Consider the following 24,855-nt stretch of genomic DNA (forward strand, 5'->3'; position numbering starts at 1 on the left):
AAGGTTTTCACAATGATGTTTATTAAATTGTTTTATCAGAATGAAAAAATTTCCAATTTGAACTAAATGTCATTTTATATCAGACTTCTATGAGAAGATTGCTTCCTTTTGATTGACATTGAAAAAGAAAACACTAAAAAGGAAAAAATAAAAAGTGCTCTTTGGTGGTAAACACTACATGAATTGAAAAAGCAAGAAGTATCTGTTGTATCAACTTGAATGTTCTATAATGTTTTTTCAAATAGGACTGATTGTTTTTGACAAAAATTGATTCTCAGCGTTAGGCTTCTTAGAATTGGGGAATTGTTACAGTGAAGATAAATTGTGTTGATACTGTGGGTTAAAATGAGAGACCTGAAAAAATTTTCTTTTTAAGCTATGCTGTACATAGGTTAAGTTTCTCGAGTAGCTACCAAAAAGATTGACAGCTACATCATTTTAATAGTGATGAATGGTCATCCAGCATGTTTTGAAAAGAACTATACCTGATACAGATAGGGACACACTGAGTTGGATCTGAAGCAGGTTCTCGAAGACCATTTGTGTCAAAACTAACAATATTTCACTGTAATAGTAAATAGAAATAGGATGGAATGATACTCTTTATGCAGCATAATAACGAGTGTTAAATTGATCTCCTTTGTAGAAGAACGGGGTTATTACCGTCTAAAATACTTTGGAAGTAGAGTTCAAAACAGAGTTCTTCCCCCTTACTATTACAAATAATAAAATTTTTAAAAATGGATTTATTATCTCCACAAAATTTGGGTTTTTTGCCGTCAGAGGAGGACTGTGCCATACAGGCTATCAGGAAGCAGCAATGACTGGTTGCTCTTTGAGGGCCAGAAGAGAAGGCGCATAACCCAAATGGCAGTGGAGGGACCTTGCTGGCCGAGGCGTGGGGTGATGGTCTAGTCCAGCTCATCAGGCACTTAAAGCCTATTAGTGTGCTCAGGGCCCTGACACTGGTAGAATTTCTGCTCATTTTGTATTAATTTATATCTTGATGTAATTATTTTTTTTACTTCTGAAACATTTTTGTATTTTGCTTCTTCATATGGTAGTCTTGTGTTAGAAGGATTCTTAGATTTTCATAAGAAGAAATTACTATTGACCATCTAAACAATATTTGAAAACTGAATAATCAAATGTTGCTTTTCTCCCATAAACCAAGACTGAAAGGAATAATTACCTTGTTTTGACAAGTAAATTGAAGAAGTATGACATGGAAGTCTTACAAGAATGCATACATGAAAACTAGGCTGTCATGTTTACAAGGTGATTTTTTTCATATGATGAATTTTTCAAACGTGGTCTGTAAACTATACTGATATTTTTCTGAGGAACACAAGCTTCTTTTGGCTATCCTGTAAGGAAAAGAGTTAGGAATAAACATAAATATAAAATTTTGATTGTGCAGCTATTTTATGAAAACTCTGAATCATTCCAAGCTGTTACTATTTTTGTGTTACATGTATCTATTATACAGTACATTTTACACCAAACATTGCAAGCGTAGTTGAATAAAAGATGGGTTTGAGTTATAGGTATTGAATGGAGTTAGCATCACATTCTTTATAAACTCTGAGATATTTCAGAAGAGAAAAGGGAACGGATTTGCGTGACCATGTCTGAATATAAGTATTCTCATACATGTGTGAACAACTGTATTTTCAGTATCCCTTTAATTTCAGTTCTGTAAAGCACTGTTTAATGTTTTTACATTGGTTGCAGAACCATCCTAAGCTGGCCTACTGTTTTTTTGCCAGAGCAACTGACAAGTATTTCAGTATTTGAGAGAGTGCGTTTTAATTTCTATTTTAATTACAGTGTCTTTAATTGCAGTAACATCTGTTAAGATACTTTGAATCTTACATTCAAAGACTGATCTTCCCTCGATGTAATGTGTGATGTATTTGGTTTACATCCAGACTTTTTAACCAGAAGGGTGACTTCAGTTTCAGCTACATTCCAAAAACTGAAAGTCTTTCAGTTGTTATTTGCAAGGGGGTATTCCGTAGCTTCTGAGAATTTAAGAAAATTATATATCCATAAAATATTACGTAGTATTGTGCTGTTAAATCAGATGTGTGAGATAGGAGGCTTTAAAGGACCTTCACATTTGTTCTAAATTTGTTTTGAAAGAGCAAAATCAGAATCAGTAGTGTCTGAAGAAATGCACAGTTCTGCTACTTGTAGGTCTACGCTCAAAAACCTATCATCTTGACCTTGCATCTTAATCTGATGTTCTTTTGGAACATGTCTTGTAGACTGTTCACTTAAAAAAACTCAATCTATTTTTCTAGTAGTGCCTCTAGGTAAATTTCCAACCAACACTTTTATTGCTTCATAAAAGAATATTGCTTGTAAGAAAAACAGTGTATTTATTAATTCATTATATTTTGTTGCCCAAACATTGTGAGCAACTGAATAGTTATGTTTGTTCCTCATGTTGCTACTGCAATGTGAATAGTATTATTAAATACTAAATACTGGACATGAAATATATTGGTTATTAAGAAGTTTCCGCTTTTTACATAATTTTTTATTTAACTTCAGTAGCAAGCCATCACTGGTTGTAAAATCAACTTCATTATTTCTCAAAAAAGAGGATACAGAAAAAACAGAAAATGGCAAAAAATAACTCTGCTACTTCTTTGCTTCTGATATAGCGACTCCTGGGATTTAGTGTCTTAGTTTGAGTAGGCCAGTGGATTTGACCTGTGTTTTGGCAAAGTATTTGTTGAGTGAAATATGTATATAGCAAGATGACACTTGTTTTCTGGTAGATTGTAGTGTTTTGGTCTGGATTTTTATGTTCTAATTATTTGTAGTGATGTGCTTAATTTCCAGAAAGCAGTTACTCCTTGGACAGAAATTATAAGCGCACTGAAAATAAATTTACTCTGTAATGTATTTATTTTTATAGTTTCCAGTTATAATAGTGAGAATGTTCTTTCTATATCTTAAAAAAAAAAAAATTTAAGAAATCTGCTACTCTGATTAAGGTAAAAGAATTGATTTTTTTTTTTTCTTTTAAAAAGCAAGATATTATGAAATTTATCTCTGCTTTTCTTTTATAGGTGTCCTTCTCTGTAGCACCCTGCTCAGAAGCATGCAGAAGGTTTACTATTCAACACTGATTTTATAATTCCCTACATAAATGCTTTCCTTATTGATTTAAATATTTCCAAGGAACAAAATGTGGTGTTTTGGTACTTCTAATCTGAATTCTTTCATTATTTAACCACTTTCCTGTGTCTATTTTACAGATCTGGAAATGGAATGGGGAGGAGAGTATTCTCTTGATTCTTCCAATTTAGACTGTTTGCTGAATGTCGTTCCTGGGGAATTGGAGTTCCAACAAATCCTTAGTGATCTTGATGAAAAAATAAAGAAGAATTCTTCTAGGTAAAGAGTATTTTATTTGTATCCAAAATAGTAGCCAAAGTCATTACATTTAGGAAGAAATAATGGCTTTTCTCTTTTTCCTTTTCTAGTTGTAGGTTAAAATTCTGATAATTATTTCAGTAGTAATTTTGCCTTAACCACTTGAACATTTAACAAATTTTTAATGCCATATAATTTTTGTGCTACCCTCTTTCTCTGTATGGTATTTTTAACAGTTGAATCATCTTAATCTTAGGAATTATTGCAGTAGGTGTGATAGTGGAGGAAGAAAATGTGTATTCCCAGGACAGTTGTATTTCCTACAGCTGAGATAGAATTTTTATTCACTAAAAGAGCTACAGAATTTTACAAAAATGCAAAATTTGAACTGTGTTCTTTAAGCATTTTTGATGGAGGTAGAAAAAGCAAGTAAGTTAATATATGTAATCTTTTTTATATAAGCCATTATTTTACCTATTTGAGTTAAAACTGTTATGCTGCAATAGATGATTTTGTGACTGGAATTTGTTTTGTAATATATTTCATTGTCCACTTCTTTGTAACATACCGGTTTCCAAAAATCAATGCTATAGAAACAGTGGAGTACTGAAAGAGTTCTTTGTTGATGAAGATTTTCTGCATGACTACAAAAAAATCGGCTCGAGGTTTTGTGCTTTATTTTAAAAGTGGTGGCAGTGTTTTGTGGCTGAACTCTTTAGTACCTGTAAAATATTTTGCTCGGTGAAAGATGCTCGTAAGCAGATAAACCAATCTCCCCTTTAAAGATTTGGTATTACATTTTGAAAATGCTTGCCTTTGGATAACAGTGCATGTAATAGAGTCGTATGATTTCCAAGGATGCCCTTCATGTCATCTGTTTTAAGATTGTGTAATTTTAATGAAGCCCATATTTGTGAGAGGTTTTTGCCTGCTGCCAAACAGCTTCTTGAAGAACGTGGATGAACCGTTGCTGTATCTCACTGAAAACTGATCGAGGTCATCTCTGAATTATTGTTATATTGCTTATGCCAGGCTGAGAGATTTTTCAGACTTTTTATTTATATTACTCTTATCTCACATTTTGAACATTTTATTTTTAAAACTTAGTGTTTACAGATGTAGTTGCGATAGTAATAATCCTGGGGTAGAAATGATAGTGAGGATCTTGGAAATACGCTGTTGTGGACCCCTGCATAGTGCAGTTTCATAGTACAATTTTCCAGCTGTTGACATCAGTGAAATGTAAGTATTTACTTAGAGTTTACTTGATGTCATAACACAGTTACAGGTACTGAAGTTTTGAGTTGCTATGGTCTTGTATATCTGGGAAAAAACAGCATCAGCATTTTTGGCAGATGTGTTGTCACCTCCTCAGCTACCAAATCAAAGTGATTTTGTCATAATTATGCAGAGCCAGCCTGAGAGTTGGAAAGGTTATTATCAAGATGAGTCTTTGGAATGCATGCTTTACTACTATCTTATGCTTTACTACTATCTGTGTGGAATGTATGCTGCTGGTTGAGAAAACTTCTGGCTGTGGGAAAGCAGGCCAGCTGTTCGTTCCTTTTAATAGTATTTTATATCAGTTAACGTTTTGTGTTACATTTTACATTAACATCATCACAGTGGAACTATTTGTCATTTTTAAGAAGGCTGATTGTCCCTGTCTTAGGTATATAGCCCTACAAATTAGAAGGGCCTTTCACTGTAAGTTTTGTAAGATCCAAACAGTATTTTGTCCAAGGAGAGAAGGAAATTTTTTTAGGGTGTGGTACACAGCAATGCATGTCAGGAAAAGCTTTGTATTTCTGCTGAATTGACACTTAAGCTAGTTTCTAAACTAATTTTCACAAGGAAAATCAGAAAGTAGCCCTGTAGTTACCAGGTGATATTTTGCTCCTGTAATATGTCAGTTTCAGAAATGGAGAGGAGTTTAAAAGAAGATGGACAGCAGCTGATGTGACTTTTAAATTAAAAAGAGTCCTTTTATTGCTAATATATTAGAGGTAGCATGGAATGAAATCATTTTCAAGTTACCATTGATCTTTGTAAGTGGTATGATAAGAGCAGCTCTATGCGCTATGGTGATACAATTGGAATACAATCCATTTTTCATCAGATAGATTTATGATTTTATTATACCACAGAGAATAAACATAATAGTATACAGCATATATATATTTTTAAAAATAAAACATTGTGTAAAAAATTATGATCCAAAAGTGTGTAAATCACTTGAATGCTCATTTATTGCCTTCCAACTGAATAGCTTTTATAAAATTGTGTGACACGACAAATCAGATATGCTTTCCAGCACTTGAATTACCTTCAGTATTTTTGTATTGTACCAATTCTATTTGGTGCTATAGCAAAAAAAAGAAAAAAAAAAGAAAGGCCATCTGTGCGAAATTGTTTTATTTGTAAGTTTTAAGGGAGTAAGTGGTTCATTCATTCACTATTATATAACAGAGCTCTTATTACACTTGAATGTTAACTTTATTTTCACAGCAGTTTATAGAAGCAGGTGAATATGAACTCTCAGAACTATTGTCATTGCTGGCCAGTTTCTTGTGCAGTGATAGTCTCAGGTTATTCTAAAGCATGAAGTTGTATTCATAATTTCATCAGGATGGCCATTTGTCTTCAGTCTTTCCCCTCACATTTGCTTTAACTTTTACGGTTTATCAAAACTGCGTCTTGGGATTTTTTTTCCTAATTGGAGGATTAAGAATTAATAAGAATTAATTTTTGAACAATGCACAGGGCTGAACTTTCAGCTGGTATTTAATACTTCTAAGCAGAAAATAAGGTACAGAGCTTTAAACCAAGCTTATAGTGCATAACTTGAAAGTGATTGTAAGCATGAAATCTCTTCAGCAGTTGATTTTTTTGTGACTTCAGTTCTTTCTTTACTGAGTCATTGGCTCCGTTTTAGTGATGGTAAAGTGATGATAGATCCTATGAGGCTGTAGACAGTGTGAGATATTCTAGGTCTTCTTCAGTAGAACAATTACTCAGAATTCAATAAAATTATTTACTAATAATTGTATCTCCACAATGCACTGGAGACTATATCTTTGTGAGGCTTTTTGCAAAGGCTTGATTTGACTTCAATCTGATAAACTTCAACCTGACCCTCTGTCTAATTAACAGTAATTCAGTCATCTGGGATTTTGATGCAGGTCTTTTTTGAAGGGCTCCAGTGATGTCAATACTAGTAAGTGCTTATAGAGTTCCATCTTGTCCCATAACTGTTCAATATAAATTGTAATCAGATCCTTAACTTGTGAATAATAGGACTATCTGGAAAACACCTCAATAACGATGTTAGTATGACATTTTCCAGCTGTTGATCACAACTTTGCTGATTTGCATGGAAATGCTTCCCACTATCAATACCTCACATCAAAGGGATGGAGGAGTTTCAAACAGGATATTAAGTGCTGCTGTCTCATTCCATTTTCCTGTATCAGAATTGGAGTGTGCAAGGGCTCCTGTGACTGAGATGTGCTGCGAGAGTTATCATGCTCTTATTTTGAAGAAAATCTTGTCTTATTCCTCTCTGGAATTTTCAGGAATCAGCTACACCTCACTTTCCTGTTATTCAAGAGAATTAGCAAAATCTTGTCATCTCCATCCAAAATCCCAGTAACGGTTGAGTATTTGAGAGAATTTCAAACTAGGGCTAATAATAGAGGACCACAATCAATAATTTTATTGGTTTTACTTGGACCTAATACTCACCACAGCTCTCAAAAAGAATCTGACTCTTCTGTGTGAATATAAACTGCTTGCTGTACAAATGCATACGGTAGTATTTAGTTGAGAATTTAGTACCTATAGAGATATTAAAATAATGTTACTAAAATCTTTGTCAAAATAGTATTTGTCTACCCACTGCCCTGGACTAATTGCTAGCAATAACTAATTAAACTGAGAAAGGAATGTAATTTTATTCCTATTCAGCCTGTGTTGTCTTTGTGCATGATCACTGAGTTTGGAATAGTTCTTATCACTTTGCTAGCTGGACAGCACATGTTTTCTCAGAGACTGGCTATTTTAGTAGATACACAGTTTCTTTACTCCAATATATGGTGACTATAATTGTGTCAGTATCTTAGGTAGTTAGCTGTCACATCCATCTACAGAAGCTGTAATCAGATGTTTGAGTGCACTGTGAAATATCCGAATTCATTTCATATGAGACTACATGCGACAATTTTTTTTTTTTAGCCGTCATTTATCAGTATCGTGTTTTGGTCAATGGAGTTGAAAGACTCCTATGTTTCACTGCCAGTCTTCTGAAATAACATCAAGGCAAAACTTATATCCTGTGCACTGAAATATCTCAACTCTTTAAAACAAATTGGAACTTAAGGGTAGGCAGTAGTTCAGTTAGAACTGATGGTTCTCATATGCTCAAGCTATTGAGTAAGTTTCTCTTGCTGAGGTGTAGCAAAGTCATCACCATTCGATTCCTTCCTGGTTTCAGTGGTATAGTTACTTTACAGTTTCAGTGGATATGTTTTGTAAGTAGCTAAATTAAAGATAAGAAGAAGCTCACAAAGTCCCTCAAGCAGGTGCTGCATCTTTGTTTTACATCTTAAGGTTCAAGATTGCAATAAGAAGAATTTGAGGAAGTGAATTTTCTTCAGGGCTTTTAGCTTTACAATAAGTTCATAACTTTCAGACTCATTTTTTAAAGAATTGCTGGTTTTAAAAACAAATATCAAGACATATTTGTCTTAACATTGTTTTTCTAAAGAGGTAAAGCTTTTGTAGTCAGTCTTTCCATCTGTTTTGTATTGCTGCTTACAACATAACGTTTAACTTAATTCTTACTGGTCTTATTTTATTTTCAGTAGAGCTTAGGTACAAAACACGAATAAGAGAATGATACAGTCAAACTATGAAAAAAGAATGTTAACACGCACAAATAGGTGATAAAAACCCTTGCATTATTAGCAGTAGCACCTTTGCTTTCTGATTTTCTCCTCTGCTGTTGAGGTCACCAGTGTAAAGAACATAAAATATGAAAAGGAATTTTGTCTGTTTATGCAGTTGGTTTAATGAGAGTAAGAAAATGGACATGCCAGAAGGAATAAGCTGATGGTCAGCTAGACTAGAATGGAACAGCATAAACATTATAGACCTGGAACTATAATAATCTCTTTTTTTTCCAAATTTTAGAAATCCTAAGAGATACATTGTATCGTGAGTGTTACTGTAAGTTATCATAAGATTTGCAGAAACATGCAAGGTGATAAATCACAATTTTTGGTAAAACCTCTTGTTTCTGTTCAAGATAAGGTTATCAAAACATTCTTTTCATGAGTATGGTTTTCTCAATTGGATTGTATCTAGCAGTTTAAAAGTACTAGAAAATAAGTTATTTATTTTTTTGGTTGAATTGCTGTTTATTAACACACAGTAGTGCAGAGGCATCAGCAATGACCTCATGAAATTGTCTGTAGGTCATGGGAAATTTTGTTAACATTTCCTTTTTAACAGGTGCGCTTTCATGAAATAAAACAAAATGTTTGTTTCATCATGGGAGAAAGTGTAACAGTAAAAGTGCTTGTGGGAATTATACTGGTAAAAGTCTTTCTCAAAGATTTCTTACTACTCGGAAGTGTGCAGCAGGTCCTCAGAGACACAGGTTTCCAAATTATATGACTGATTTTGCACAAAATGCTCTGTATCTTTAGCAGTCAAGCTTTTTAATAACGTGATAATAATGAAGTAGTATTATGTTAGTGCGTCTATCTTGAAAAAACAGTGGAAACAATTATTTCATTAATTTTAAAACAAACTGTCCTTAGTAAAAGACATGTAAACTGATTCTAAAAACAGATCTCCATGAATATGAGGATCTTAAGCATAAGTAACATGAGATTTAAAGATAATTTCACTTTATAGCTTAGCAGTTTAATTTAACCAATCTCATTGTCATTTTATGGCTGTTCCATATGCTACATGAAATAAATTGAAACAGTGATTGTTAGAAATTGAAAGGAGTTAGAAGATCATCCTTCAACTTACGCATGGTATTCTTAGGCAATGGAAAATGATATATGGAGACAGCAACCCTCATTTTGATACTGTGCTTTTCAAAATAGTGTTGTATCAGTATGACAGCGCTTACACGATCAGTTCTGTTATGGTACTGGGTTGTTACTGTTTGTCCATTGATGCAGCCACTTAAAAAGCAGTCTCTCCACATGATTAGGTTATTCCTAAAAACTGTCATTAACTTAATAAATAAAAGCACATAGGAGATTTCAAATTTAGACCATCTCTACAGTGGGAATACTTACCAAATGGCATCAACATGCTACTCCAGAAAAGCACTCCAGTGTGGACATAGATGACATAACAGAAATTTGCTTAGGTTGGGGAAAATTTGCTTGGGGAAAAAAAAAAAAAACAAACAAAAGCCAGAAAACCAACCCTCACCTGTAAAAAGGAGACGCTGTTTCGGTGAAATAATTTTCACTGGCATAATGATATACCGGTAGTACTAACCACAAGCACTGATGTGCTCACAAAGGCTTGAGATACTCCTTGTGTGGGACTACAGGGTTTTTCTTTGAAAAATCAGTAAATTTTACAAAAATATCCATATAGGTGTAACTATCAGATTCCTTTGCTACAGAAAAACATTAGTTTTTTTCTTTGAGCTTTTATATTCCATTCCTTGTTTAGTAGTTTGGTAACTATATTTTTCTGTTTATGTCTTCATGGTTCCATGGGTGCAAAGAAAGGTGGAGTCATCTGTGGAAGAAAAATAATTTGAGGGCTGTTAAATACTAGACCACTATCTGATTTAAGTCCTTGTGTCACAAACTGGTAGAAACAATGAAAACATTCAAAGAAATCTTAACAAATTTTTCATCTTGGCTGTTTTTACTCTTCTTTGTCATTTCCTGATGACCACTGTCAGAGGCCTGGAGACCTTCCATCTGACCAGGAAAAGCTGTTCTAGTGCAGTTCCAGCAGGCTAATACCTGATAGAAGAATTGAGCACCTTCTGGTTAGGTTCAGCAATGTCTCAGCATTGGTACCTGAGCACCGAAAAACGAGTTGTATGCCTCACTGCATCATTAAGGTTTAGTGTTTCAGAGGATGTTTCAAAAAACATACATACAGAGCACAGAACCATTTAACAATAGTAAACAGGAAAAAAGCATTAAGTACTGAACTGTCTTGATTTCCCTGTTGTACTCCAGATCTTGTATTCCTGGTTTAAATAGGGTTGCACACAGACATGGTTGTATTTTTCCATTGACTGCAAATGATTTTAAGACAATTTACGCTCCCATTGTACATGTATAGTGACAGTTGACATCATCTGGGTCGATGCCTCAATTTGTTCATAAAAAGGAGCTTATTTACTGCACTGAAATTAGTAAAATATATTTGCAGGTATACCTTAATGAAAAATGATTATTTGTGGGGAAAAAAATTAATTTAGCACTTTATATCGCTTTTTGTGTTGTACTTCTAAGAATAAAATTCATCAAATACATTTAGCGTATTTTTCACAACAAGATTATATATTTTGTTTACAGTTTTTAAAATCTCAGCAAATTTCATTTCTAAAAAAGGAAATCAAAGTCTCATTCTTCCTACACTGGTATGAAATATAAAGTTTTAAATACTAGCCTACACAGTGAGAATAGTTTTAATATTACTTGGCAGAAGTCTTTTATTTGAAATCATTGCTCTCTAAAGCCAGATAATACACATTAATATTTTTTTTCAGAGGTAAGCAAATTCTAAATATTTAATTTCATGATGTAATTCATGTAAGGGAATAAGTGCCTATAATTAACCATGTCATTGTAATAGTAAGTGTTGACAAAAATCTTTAAAGAAATAGCAGTGTTTTTGAGACCATGTTTACCTACAGTATGCTGCAAGTAAACAGGATGAAAATATTTTTATTCAATCAAAACTGGTTTTAGTCCTAATTCAATGTTTACTTTATTGGGCTAAAAGGATTAAATAAAATGAACAGACTTATCATGATTTGTACCTACAGGGGAGGTCACTGAAATGTATCCTAATCCCCTTATCAGTGTTGGGACAAATTACAAAATATCTCGTCTTGAGAAGGCTGTAGCATATTCATAGCTTGTAGTTTATTGGCTTGCACACAGATCATATGTCAAAGATGAGTGTAAAAACTGGTTTGTAATTGAAGCAGATTGGCACAGAGTAACAACAGTAGTCCCTCGTACAATGCACAATGCTGTAATCTGTTGGCTGTGTTTGAATGAGACACATCAGCACACCACAATAAAAGCCTCTGATAGTGTCCCAGGAGTCAAGGTGTATGAACAAGGCATTTCGTTTCGTAGTCCTGAGAACAGGTTTCACAAGTTAAAAAGATACATGCCAATCTTTTGTCGGGTTTAGAACTGGCATTCGTGGCTGGGCTATCCCGTCTGGAACCCGAGGGGCCACAGGCAGAGGGCGATTGTTTTTCGTGGAGCTCCTTTGTGCTCGTGATAGGATCCTTTGATGATGGGAAGATACTTGTTTCACTGCACTTCATTTTGAGCTCAGTCATGCTCAGGGAAGTCTTAAGAATTTTGCATCGGTTTCGTGGAAGTGTTCTGCAGGCCAGCCATGTATTCTTAAGTTTTAAAAGTTTTTATATATTTTAGCATTAGTTGTAGTTACTCAATTTCTGAAGATAATACAGCTGCTGAATGTGGTGACTTCATTTTGATAGAGTAGATACACTTTGAATGGTTTACCTCATGTCTTTTAAGCATAAAACAAATATACCCATAATTCTTAATGAATACAATTAAATATAGGAAAATAAACTGTTCAAAATTACCTATGTATTTTGATGAAACTTTTTTAAGAAGTTCTATAGTCACAGTTTCGGAAACAATTTATGTGGTTTTTTTCTGACATTCAAAATACTACATTTTCTCTGCACTTACATTCCTGTGATCGTACTTGCATTCTGTAATTGTAGTTGATGCAGTTTTCATATTCAGCTTGTTATTATTTAGTACCATATCTTCAAGAAACAAAAGGCACAAAGCGAAACCTATCATAGATGATATGTCTTGATGGCATTCTCAGAAAAAATATACTTCTCTCTTTTGTGCTTGTTGTAGGTAACTTAAAAATAAAAGCAAAATTCAGACTACCGTTTATCTCTGAACTCAATTCAGTGTGATCATTTGCTTATTTTTTTCCACTGTTTTTTTAAATGTCAATTCAAGCTAACAGACTTAGTTCCCAAAGGTGTGGATGACACTGATTTACTTTATTGCTGTTGATCAGAATGAGACAGCTCGTAGGAATTTAAGGTACATTCATAACATCTGTAAAAGAGTAAAATGCAAATCACTCAATAAAGGAGAAGATCCAGTACAAAATCAAATAAATACTTCTTCCATGTCCTGAAGACTACTGCAGGCAGAATTAAATGACAAAGTACAGTCAGTGGGTGACATGCAGAATGGCTTTTCATCACTGATTTCCTGTTGCAAATTGTTACGGGTTAGTAGTGCTTAAGATTTTTTTAAAAAACTCACATTTGAAGCAGTTTATATATTTAATAGAAATATTTACCTCCCAAAAGATGATATTTCCTGGAAAATTAATCTTTCCATACAGAGGAGTTATGCAGAAAAAAAATTAAAAACTTTATTCAAGGTTACTAATAAAGAAAATAATTTCCCTTGGTTATTTTTTGTAAAACTGAAGGCCTTTAGTTTGATATTTTTGTCACAGCTTGTAATACAATGAAAGATTTGGTTGTTTTCCGGTTTCTTTTCTTCCCTCTGCTCTTGTTCTCCTTTTCTCCTCTTTCTGTCCTCTTTTCTAATCTTCTTCTCTTGTCTTCTTTTGGCAAAACTAGTCAAGTTTGACAATGTTAGAGAGCAGTTAAAGAAAAAACAGGCGTACTTCATCTCTGTAAAATAGAGAGGCAAGTGGCAGTATAATAGGCAAGTTTGTTGTTTGGTTGATGTCATGAAAATAGAAAGTAATATGATCAAAAGTATCTGACACTGAAATACCTGTAAAGAGCTGAGTCTCATCTAATCCCGTAACTCTACAAAAATAGAAAGAACTATATTTTAATTTGTGTTAAACCTTGCATGCCTTGCAAGCTGTAAGAACGTAAATGGAATGACTAATATACTCCAAAATAAAATTGAAATAACAGTGGGAATCACTTTGCACTTCAATAAACCAAAACTGGCATCAGTCTTATTGTTGGCTCTGTTTGTATTAAACCTAGATCTGCCTAGATTTAGTCAATACTATTTTTCTAACTGAAACCATATAAAATATTAAGTATTGCTTTTTAAAAAAAGATAGTTCTGAAATACTGAAAACGTGTTTTTGTAGGAAATGATAGAGTTGATTGTTCCTGGATTTTTTTTAATTTGTTTTGTTTTGTTTTGATGTAAGTGTCCACACAAATAGAAATAAAATAATTTCGGTTATTCAGTTGTTCTTGTGATTTTTGCAGCTGAAATTCTGTAATAACCACACCAGCCACACCTGATTTCATAAACAGGGTTATGATTCTAGATGAATGTTAAGGAGTGGATCAGCTTCTTGAAAACAAACTCTGTTTTCTTTCAAGTATTCTAATGACAAAAACAAGAAAGAAAAGATCTGCTTTCTCAGCACAACTGACTCTCAGATTCTTTTCAGCATTTTCTGTGATGTCAGTGGGTCTTCAAGAAGTCGTTAATATATGTTATGTATTATAAAAAAACTGCTGATTGCTAAAGGAGCAAAATGACACATTCACCTTTGAATATGGTGGTTGATTCAGTTTATATTCTCTGCTTTAGCTAATTAAGCACCAAGGACCAGATCTTAGGTTGGATGATGTCTTATTCACTAACTACTTTATTAAAAAGTACAAGATTATTTGAGAATTGAGGCAGTACTTATTCTTGCTGAGGATGAGTCTGGCCTGAAGGAAATTTATTTTAGCTCTAGCTCGACTATATTTAAATGTTAATCCTGCAAATTCAGGCCTCATTTTGTGAGAGTAATTTAATCTATGAAGAAGAAGGACTGGTGTTACATTAATTTGAAGCAGTTTTTCTTTTTGAAATATGGAATATATAAAATGTTTTTATCTCCAAGTCATGACAAAAAATCCTGTGGTTTTTGTTTTTTTTTTTTTTTTTTTTAGCATAGAACAGTGTCTTAAGGACCTGCGATCAGAAGTAAATGAAATATGTACCGATGAAATACTACAAAGCACAACTGACTGCCTTCAGTGGCTAAACAACTGTGGTTTTAGTTCTGTCAGACCTTATTCTACACACCATGGAGAGCTGATGAAGTTCCTTAGGACCCTGGTAAAAATTGTTTACTAAAGATTTTAATGTTTGGGAAAGTTGGTTATATGATGGGGATGGAGGGTGTTGAGGTTAATTAGTTTTATCATTTCAGTCTTCACTGTGGTGAGGATAGTTCAGAAATTTTACTAGAAGGCTTAGTACCATTTTTATGTCTGCAGCAGGGGGTTGTTTCCTTTTGATCATGCCTTAGATAGACAAACTTGGGACAAAATCTTTTCACTGATACTACCACATGTTCAGCACTGCTAGGACTGTTTTATAAACACATGTTGGTAAAACACATCTGAAGTTACTGTCTACACCAAGGCTGTTAGTGCTTGTTCTTCACTTGTATCAGTATGAATTTAACTCCTCTAATACAGGTTATTGTCCTTTATGCATTATTTAAACACTAACTTCTGTGTGAGCTGAGACAGGCAGGATGCAGGAACAACCACAAAACCACGGATGAAATGCAAAGAGTAAATTTGTTTTCATTACCTCATGATCTGGGGGTTCTCCACAGCAGGGCCTGGGCAGAGGCACACAAGCAGGGATGCAGGCACTGTGGAGCTCGGGCCTTGCTAGCCAGAAAGAGAAGAAAGAAAAGATCTGGAACCTGCTGATTTCACCTGTATATATCAGGGGTTTTCGCAGGCAGTTTTCGCAGGACAGTAATCTCAAGGATATTTGATAAAGTGCCTCTGAGTCTCTTACTATGTTATCTATGTTATCTAAATGCAGACATTCTACCTGTCAAGCACACAAAGCTAAACAACAATTAGTATGATATATGTGTTTTTTGACACCCCAGCTGCAAGTCACTTGAGCGTGTTTACAATCCTCCTCGCCAATCTTTCGTTGTATTCCCACAACTTCCCATCTGCTTTTTCTAATTAGAAATGTGGGAGCTACACCCATTGTCCTAGCAAGTTGTACAACTAGACGTAACCAGAAATCAAATTTCACTTCAATGAAAAATTCCATCATTTTAGAAGGCATTTTTATGCAAACTTTTTATTAAAAGTTAACCTTAGAATATATGTATGGCAATGGAAGTCTGGAAAATTGAATTGGCTAGATAAGTGAAGGATGATACCTCAGTAAATAACAGCCTGCAAGATTATATATAAACTATGTAAACGTGTGTTTAAATGATGTATGTCAAACCAAATAACAGTATCCAGTGGATTGTTCTTTGACACTTCCATGTCATGGCTTAGTGATAGGACATGAACACCTTTAGGCTAGGCTGTATGGGCAGAGGAAAACTGCTGTGGAGAAGTAGAGTATTTTCTCCTTTGGGACAGTCTCCTGGCTAGAGCTCAAGATTCATCAGGTTGTGTCTCAGCTTTTAACTCTTAACACAGGTTGTTGATCTTTCAGTCACCCTTGAATACACTGGATATTAAACTGTGTCAAATGAGGAAGTAATCTCCAGGAATGCTAGGTCTTTAATGTTCATGTGGTGAAGAAGTGATATTGTCCCCTTCTAACACAAGCGATCAGTATGAACGTTGCTGTTAATAATCACCCTACACAAGGGTGTCAGAGACTGCTACATGTCATATTTGATACAGAAAAATGAGAGAATCCCAGAAAATGCCAACTTATGAAGTCGTTATTCCTTAGTTCTGTTACATCCTTACTTAACCCCCTTCAGAAGAGGGCATGGCCATGAGGACTTACTGGCGTCCATTCCCTGCTTTCTTCCTTCTCCAAGGTCTAGTCAAGCCATATACCTGAACACCAGGTGGCGGCATTTGTTTGGGAAACACCAAAATGTCCCCATCTCTGGAATACTTCGGCTGTATCTTACACAGAATGTGCTTCCCAGCTCTTCACTTCCCAGGAGAGTACTGGCTGCGTGGCGGTCTGGCTGTGGGATGTAGCATCCCGTTAGGCCTTGGGAATGGCTCTGTGGCAGGCTGCTAAACAGACAGCAAAGTGTGAGAAGCCTTAATGTCAGTTCTGCACAGCTTATCAGGAAAACATCTGTGGAGCTCAGGAACTGGGACATCGCAGTTTCCAGGCTCATGGCTTCTTAGATAATCCTGCCTGCTCTGTAGATGAAAAGTGTGTATGTATTAGCATAGACAATCCATCTGCAAGAAGTTGTACTCGCAATAATCTTTAGCTCCATAAACAGCTCTGCAGTAAACTATTTTCAATAATACTCAGCATTAATGCAGTTATTACAGTCTGACCTTCCTTAAATGTGTATCCCCATCCATTGAACTAATTACTCAGTTGACTTGATTTCTCACTTGCGAGCTTTTAATTACGTATCATACAATAAATCTTTAATAACAGTAACCTTCCTCTATTTCAGGACAATATCCCTATTCGTTGTTATCACGATGCGTGTTTATTTTGGTAGGGATTTTGTTTATCTTTTAAGCTTCTGGAACAGTTAAGAAATAGTGCGAAGTTCTGTATGTGCTTTGGCTGAGATGCTATGTTTAGGTTTATTGTTAGTGTAGAATTTGTGGACTCATGGAAATGCTGAGAGGTTCCCCATGAAGCCTGAAGATGTTAATTATGTGAAATTTTGTCATTCGGTGTACTGTTTTGTCACTCTAAATATTTAAGATCTGAATATATACATGAACACATCTTCATTACATTCTGTTCCTGCTAAACTAATGACAAAATCTTTTTTTAACAATATCTTTATCGTATTGGGTTTGTTCATAGTAGGTAGCAGTCCAGTTGGTAGACCACAAATGTTTTCCTGTATATTACTGTCACTAACTTTCTGTGCTCATAAGAGAACTTTTCATGTTTCTCTAAAACCTTTGGATACTAATTTGGATCTTTTTCTCTTGAATAGTTTTGGCATGATCTTTTGAAGTATTTTTACAGATTAATTTTCAAATAGAAAAGCGTATGTCAATATAGGCAGTGTTCAAAGAGACTTGATGACACTGTGTTTTCAGAGCTTCAAAGTTCACTTCAGGGGCTCTTTTTCTGAGTAACACAAATTCTGAGATGGCATCTGCAAGCTACCTCTTTAATGCTTTAGTTTAAGTTGCAAAGGGCTTGAAACAATACTTAGATTCTTACTGGCTTTCATGAATAAAAATGTTTCTGCTTAACCTTAAAAAACATCAGTAGGGATTTGCTTGGAAGACAGTTTGGTTTCATCATCCAAAGGCATCAGTTGCATTCACTGTTTTGACAGCTTCTCTTGTTTTGTTCATTTCAGAATTTAATATTTGAGCATGATTCATAAAAAAAAAAAATTAACCTTTAAACTCCAGAAGTCTACCTGTGGAGGCTCAGCTCTTCAACACAGCGGTTAGTGATCAGGGTTTCAGTTTACACACTAAGACACATTCTCTTTGGAGACACAAAACTTTGCAGATTATTTCAGTAGGTAATAAAAGATCAGATCAGCCTTATGTATATGCATATTGATATGTATGATTTAAGATTTTAACTAGTTATACATATTTCTATCACACGCACATGCTTTTATAGTGTGATATTTGACTGATAATTTCCTTTATTATTCTGTCATCGACATGTGATTCCTGCTTCTAAGTAAAAAAATTCATAGGAAGCATTCTGAAATAGAGATGTAAAATGGAAGGAAAATAGCTAGTCTGTTATTTTAAGACTTTCCTTTATGGGAGGCAATCATGCTCTCTCTCTTTTGTTCAGAATTAGCTACTGTGGTGCAAGTCTTTTATTTTTTGTTTTTCATCATGGAGCACTCCAGAGTAAAGGGCAATAGGAAGGTTAAGCTCTTTTCTACCATAAGAGTGCAACAGTTTTGAATCATCCAGAACAAAGAATAGAAGTTCTGATATTGAAAATTGTTGTGACTCAAAAGAATGGGGAGGGGGGGAACCCCACTGAAGTTTTTGTTCTAAATTTTGTCTTTTTTATATTTTTATAGGTTATCTGCTGATAAAAGCTTGCTACAGTAGAATAATTGAACATTTTGTGTTGGAAATTATTATATTTAAGCAATACCATACTCAAATTTGATTTATTTCTCTCTCTTTCAAAATGGAAAAAGAGATAAAGCCAGTAATTTCCTCAGGTACTTTAGGTTAAATAAATCAGTAGTTCTGAAGGTGGAAGGTTTCTGACAGTTTCTTTACCAGCCTGGCTTTATAGGCTGGAGTGTAGTGGGGAGACCCAGGTAAAGGTCACGAGTGGAAAGAACTACCCTTAGTGATTTGCCACAACGCTTTTCTGTGTTGGAAAGAAGTGATAGGAGGTGGGGGGAGCAAGTGAGAGGGCTTCTAGATCCTGATTCAGCTAAGGCTTGCCTACTTGGTGCCTGAAACCCAGAAAATCAAGAATACCACCAATTTCAGTTTTCTCGTGACTGTGGTGGGGAAATCTGTAGTCAGCTCTAGTGCAGCTCAGGGATTGAGAGCAGGACTTTACAAATACAAAGTTGATGGGCCTAGGACTGCAGCCAAAGCCGACCTGCAGTAGGAAGGATGTTGAGGATGTGGGAAATGGGTTTATACCAGACAAGTTGGGTTTTTTTCTGAGAGAGGAAGGAGATTTTGGTGTCAAGTGACCATGGGAGTTTGGCATTGTCTTCTACTCATGTATTGGACATGCCTTTTTCATGCAAATGATTCATCTCACACATATTAAGGAAAGCTGCAGAGTACTGTTTAAATTTGTGTCATTCTGGGCCGAGTAGAAAGCACTGAGCTGTGGCAAGAGGAGCTGCTACTTTCTGCATGGCCTCTTGAACCTGAAGCAGGTCTAAGGTCAGAGATCCTGTCCGTGGACCAAGAGGGAGCTCTTCAGGCCCGGATGAAGTAGGAACAGCACATGCATCCGTGTGGTTTCACCTCCTTTATTAACTGGCTTCCTCCTTCTTCTCCAACCCTTGTCGCTGAGATGTATTTAGAGGCTGCTATATTGTTAATGTATCTGCTTTTTGGTTTGACAGGATACACAGCTGCTGCTTCTTCTGCCCAGTGTGATTTAAGCCTGTTCAATTCTTAGAAAGTTTTCAATTTTCTTTAAGGGGTCCTGGGAAGATTGTTTTATCCTTACAATGGCTTTTTTATGGTTGTCTGTGGAGCCAGAACATAGGAAGCAACAATGTTTCATTTCATAAATTCCTGTCTTGGTTTTATGAGCAAAACCTGTCATTATCTGTGTAAATCTTGAGTAATTTTTCATACCATTTTCTTTCAAAGATGTATGTGTGGACCACAACAAGCAGGCTGCCAAGGCTTACCTAGTGAGCTTTTCAAAGCCTTCCTTTGAATTGTGGGTTAGAACTGATTGAGAAAAAAGTTTGAGGATGTAAGAAGGACAGGAAGAGGAATGTGAGTTATTGGAGTAGGTAGACAAGGAGATGGATTGGCTCATAAATCCATGGGAAAAGAGGCTTTGCTCTTTCTGTTAGTTATATAGCAGTTTCTTTGAGTCTCTTATTTGCTGGTAAGATAATTAGCATTGGAAACATTTGGTACTTTAGCATGAAGCTGTTCATTTTATGAACCAATATTAACAAAACATTTCTAAAATACTGTCTGATTTACCTTTGTTAGCAAAGCTTGCTGAAGAATGAGCAAAATCAAGAAGAAATGATACTTCACTTCCTTCTGGATCTCGCTAGTCAGTGTGGTGTCTCATTTCCCTGTACTCCAAGCGGGACGTCTTTTGAGTTAACGTCTTCCCTTCATGCCATTGAGGATGACTCAACTATGGATGTGAAATCGCTCTGGGATGATGTGAGATTGCATCTTCGACGCTTTTTAGTAAATAGACTGCAGAGTCAAGAAGAAACAAATACTAATGCTTTACAACAGCAAGTGGAGTTTAAAACTCAGTGCATACAGCAACTTTTTTTTCTTTATCCTGAATCAGAAGTTTTAACGAAATATCAAAGTATGCAGAATAAACTTGTTAGCAATCTTCTACAGAACTGTATTTTGTCTAGTTGTGGCGAAACAAATTTTGATAAGGTGGTTCATGGTTACCAAAGTTCTGTACCCACATTGTGCTCAATGATAAAAGAAGATTTGTATGTACTAAGTGGAACTATTGATCCTTCTTCATCATTGAAGTTTATTAATGAAACTTACCTGGACACCATCACTGAAGAAATGACAGTCCTTCTTGAAAGACTTTGTGAGCTGCAGTTCAAAGAAAATGCTCTACATATGGTTAAGGCAAACAAGATTTCAAAGAAGCACAGAGGAACAGTTCATGCTGTGGGTTAGTAGCTTTATTTTATGTTCATTTTTGTTAGATATTATTTTAATTATACTACCTTTTTTTTTTCAGTATACTTGATTATTTCCTATGAAGAGAGAGGCCTGAGATTGTTAATTACAGCTTTATGTTTTAACCATGTTACTGCAGTTGAATTATAGACTCTCAGAATTGTGATGAAAAAGATTTATAGTAAGGGAGAGTATCTTATGCTTATGTGTATAGAAATCCCATCATAATTCACTGGACAACATTGTCATGTCGTAGTCTTTTTTAAGTCTAATTTATTCCAAATGCTGAAATTACAATAGAATAGGAACTGTTTAATCCAGATTTAAAAACCCACAAACTCTTCAGTCTTTTACCCCACTTCTTCGAATTGTCAGAAGTGTAAAGGAGATTATAGGAAAGTCCATACAATAATGTGACCATGATATAGACACAGATTCATACATCAGAGCTGACCCAGAAGATTACTTATCAGATTCTAATTCAAAAAACAAACAAACAAACAAAACATTTTGGTTTCCTAGTCTTGTGAAAGTACGGTAAGTTAGTTAATACTACCTAGTCATTTCTTTTTGTTCTAAGGAATTTAAGTCAGGAAAGGCATTTGTTATTGAGGTGGTATTTTCTGCGCTTTCTTTTTACAGTTGGTGAGTCTGACATACTGATTTCCAAAGGGAGGAATCAGAGCTTTAGGAAAAAATCATACAGAATGGAAACGTTCATAACATAATTGCATGATTGTATGTAATTGCTTTTTCAGTGCAGAGTTTTGAGCACTCCTCTGTGCAAGAGCTGTTTGTTTAAAACATAGCCTTCCGTAGAGGTGAAAAGTAGTTTGCAGACAGAAAATATTAAAAGTTTAGAATCATAAAAAATACAGAAACAGAAGATGGATCTTTGGGTTGTACAACTTACACAAAGGATGAGTGAGTTGATGATTTGCCAGGTCTACAGAGATGAAAATTATACTCTTGTGAGTTTTAAAATCAATACACATGTTAATGTAAGTCAACTAGAAATTCCACTGGAAGAAATGCAGAAATAATTTTTCAACAGGAGCTGAAATATGGAGGAATATGTGGAACATAGGAAAGATAAGGTAAGGGAAAAGGCACACAGACAAATAATGTGAGAGTATGAGAAGTTCAACATAAAGCTGATATATTAGTGGGATGGAGTGTTTGTGGGGAACAAGAAGTAATGTCAGAGTAATGTTGACTTATGAAATGACAAGAAATGTATCTGAGTTACATAGTGAGATGGGAGTCAGTGAAAGGATTCACTGACTAAAGATGACTGGTAGGGAACTGGAAAATTGTAACTTAATTTTCCTTTCAGTCTCAAAATAGCACACAAAGATGGGGAAGTTCAGTCAACTCCGTTTTACATCTAAGACATGGAGATTAAAGTGACCATAAGGGTGACGCTCTAAAAACCCCACACATTAACTGCTCCGATATTAGAAGAAGGAAGAGAATAATCCTTCAATCTATTAAGATAGTAATTCCTCTGCTTAAATTTTCTTTGCCACAATATGTGTCTTTAGATATTTTCGTGCCAGCACATCTATCAGGACAGCTTTGCAGTGCACAGTTCTATTGTATATTCTAAAGAACGGAGGAAGTTGAAAATATGCAAAGTAAGTATTGGGATCTGCTTGCAACTCCTAAAACATTTACTGCAATTAATTTTTGCAAAAAAACCCCAAACTCTGTATTTCATGAATCCCACAGAAGACTTATTTTTATTCAAAATATATTAAAGGTTAGATTTGCAGGCACAGCAGCTGTCCCCTTAGCACTCATAAAATGTGTTTAGAAGTGGTGCTTGTTAATCTCATTTAATCCTCAGAATTACTTTCTTCACAGTGGCTGTCATGCTCATGTCTTCATCTCTTCACTGTATAGTACTTCATATTATTTTACTTCAAGAGGTTGGTATGGGAGGCAAGCATTGATTTGCAGAATCAGACTGTTCTAGATGATCTGTGGTTTTAGACTGCAGGCAGCCAAACAATAAAGTGACAACGGTGAAGTCAGCAGGTTAAAGCAAAATAGGGGGTCAGCATTTTGAAGTTACATAGGATTTTTTTTTCATTTTGCGGACACTTCATAGCCTATTATTTGGTATTATTAATCAACTCAAGCAAAATTTATACTTGTATCGTTACCAAAACCATTATTATTGAATAGTTTATTGTATGTGAGCTCATATGTAAAGAGTCTTTTCTGGAAAGAGACCTCTGTCTTCTAAATATTTGAATATACCACATTTGTACCACACTCAGTCAGAAAAAGGCACTTTTCCTTTGAAATTAAAGTGTTCACAAAGCAGTTCACGCTGAAATAACTACTCTGGAAAAAATTCTACAGAATAGCTATTTTGGGAGGTTTATAATGGTAGGCAAGTTCTTAGTGTCAAGTGGCTTTTCCTGCTTGGAACTTTTATTAAATTCTGATACCTTTGCTGCCCTCCCACAATTGAGAGTGGAAGTCTGTATTTATACATAGCTTAAGTTAAAAGACAGCTTTAATTAGTAGCCTTGACAGTGATACCCAGTTTGCTGAGTATCAAAAAAACCCATGCTGGAGTACAGAGGGAAGGGGAGAAGAAGAAGGAGATTTTTTTTTTCTTAGCTGAAAGACAGTTATACCAATGTGTTTCTTATTTTTTGATGTGTGTTGCCTCTGCCCTCCGGGAACCACCAAACCAGCACCAAACCAGCACGTTTCATAACAGCAAAATAATTTAATCTAGGGCATTCAATTGGGATTGTTATTCCAGAGGTGAAAAAAAGTGTTTGTGTTTACTTAGTCCACCCTCAGGGAAATCTGGGTTTTGGTTTGCTTGCTTGTTTGTTGGTTCTGTTTGGTTGGTTGGTTTTGTTACTTTTATTTTGTAAGAGCTGCTGTAATCGATCCTACTAGATAGGAGAGGAGAAAATCACAGAAAATAATGAAACAATGCTAGAACCTCAGAAAACTTTACATAGATGACCTACTTCTGTCAGGAAAATATAGGTACTCTATAACAAGCTTTAACAGAGTTATAAATCTTTAAAATATTTCATATGTAACAATCTATTTGTGAAGTAAGGAATTAACATTTTTGTTTTCGTACTGTATTAGAACAGTTATTTGTCAAATACTGTAATGAAATTGTATCCGTTTATCGGGATTGAGGATGAGCATGGTTTGAGAGAGAAGCTGGCAAAATGGTGTGTGAAAAGAGGCAAATTCTTTGGAACTTGGCATCTTTGATTGCCAGCTCTAGTGGAGGCAGGTGGTTTTATGTTATAACTTGATCCAGACAGCTGGTTTTCAGTTTATCTCTTACGATTTTTTGCTTCGATTTCCAGTGTGATATTTCTCAGAAATTATTTGCAGTAAGTCTATTAAATGTGGATTGTACCTATACCTTTTGAACCTTTTTTCCTTTGTTTACTAAAATGTTAAGCTAGTTTAATCGGGCATTACTAGTCTATCTTAATCCTTCATCTCTTTTAGATGAAGAAACAGCTACTCTTATAAGTGATAAGACATCAGCCAAAGAAACTTAAAAGCCCTGAAATTATACACATTTTATGTATCAGTGAAAGGTTTTCTTTGGTTTTATTGATATAATTTTATATAGAGAGAGCAAGAGTGTAAAGACATGTGTAGACTAATTGGCCTATTTTTTAATTTCCTATGGTTAAAACTAAATAGAGATTAGAGCTTTGAGTTTTGGTTTTTCTGACATATTCAAATTCATTGGCTTAATACTTTCATTTAGTCACAGACTTGCCAGAGACCCTTAAATAGGTTCTCAAATCTAATGGCATTTGCCAATAAAATATATTTTTAGTATATTTATATAATTAATAACTTTAAAAATCTTAAATGAAATTTCTTTTTAAAATCTGAGGCAATAG

At 34.9% G+C, this 24,855-nt stretch overlaps 1 protein-coding gene across 4 annotated transcripts in view; it reads left to right on the forward strand.

Annotated features, from left to right (window-relative positions):
- Window positions 1–24,855, forward strand: part of KIAA0825 (KIAA0825 ortholog) — a 249,099-nt gene that overhangs the window by 31,095 nt on the left and 193,149 nt on the right. For all 4 annotated transcript variants that reach the window (XM_074812971.1, XM_074812970.1, XM_074812969.1 and 1 more), the window contains 3 exons: window positions 3,273–3,411; window positions 14,579–14,747; window positions 20,267–20,936. In XM_074812971.1, the coding sequence (XP_074669072.1) occupies window positions 3,281–3,411; window positions 14,579–14,747; window positions 20,267–20,936 (970 nt within the window). In that variant the 5' untranslated portion in view covers window positions 3,273–3,280. The remainder of the gene's footprint in view (window positions 1–3,272; window positions 3,412–14,578; window positions 14,748–20,266; window positions 20,937–24,855) is intronic.

Source organism: Strix aluco, chromosome Z (assembly GCF_031877795.1).
Source record: "Strix aluco isolate bStrAlu1 chromosome Z, bStrAlu1.hap1, whole genome shotgun sequence".
NCBI classification, from domain to species: domain Eukaryota; kingdom Metazoa; phylum Chordata; class Aves; order Strigiformes; family Strigidae; genus Strix; species Strix aluco.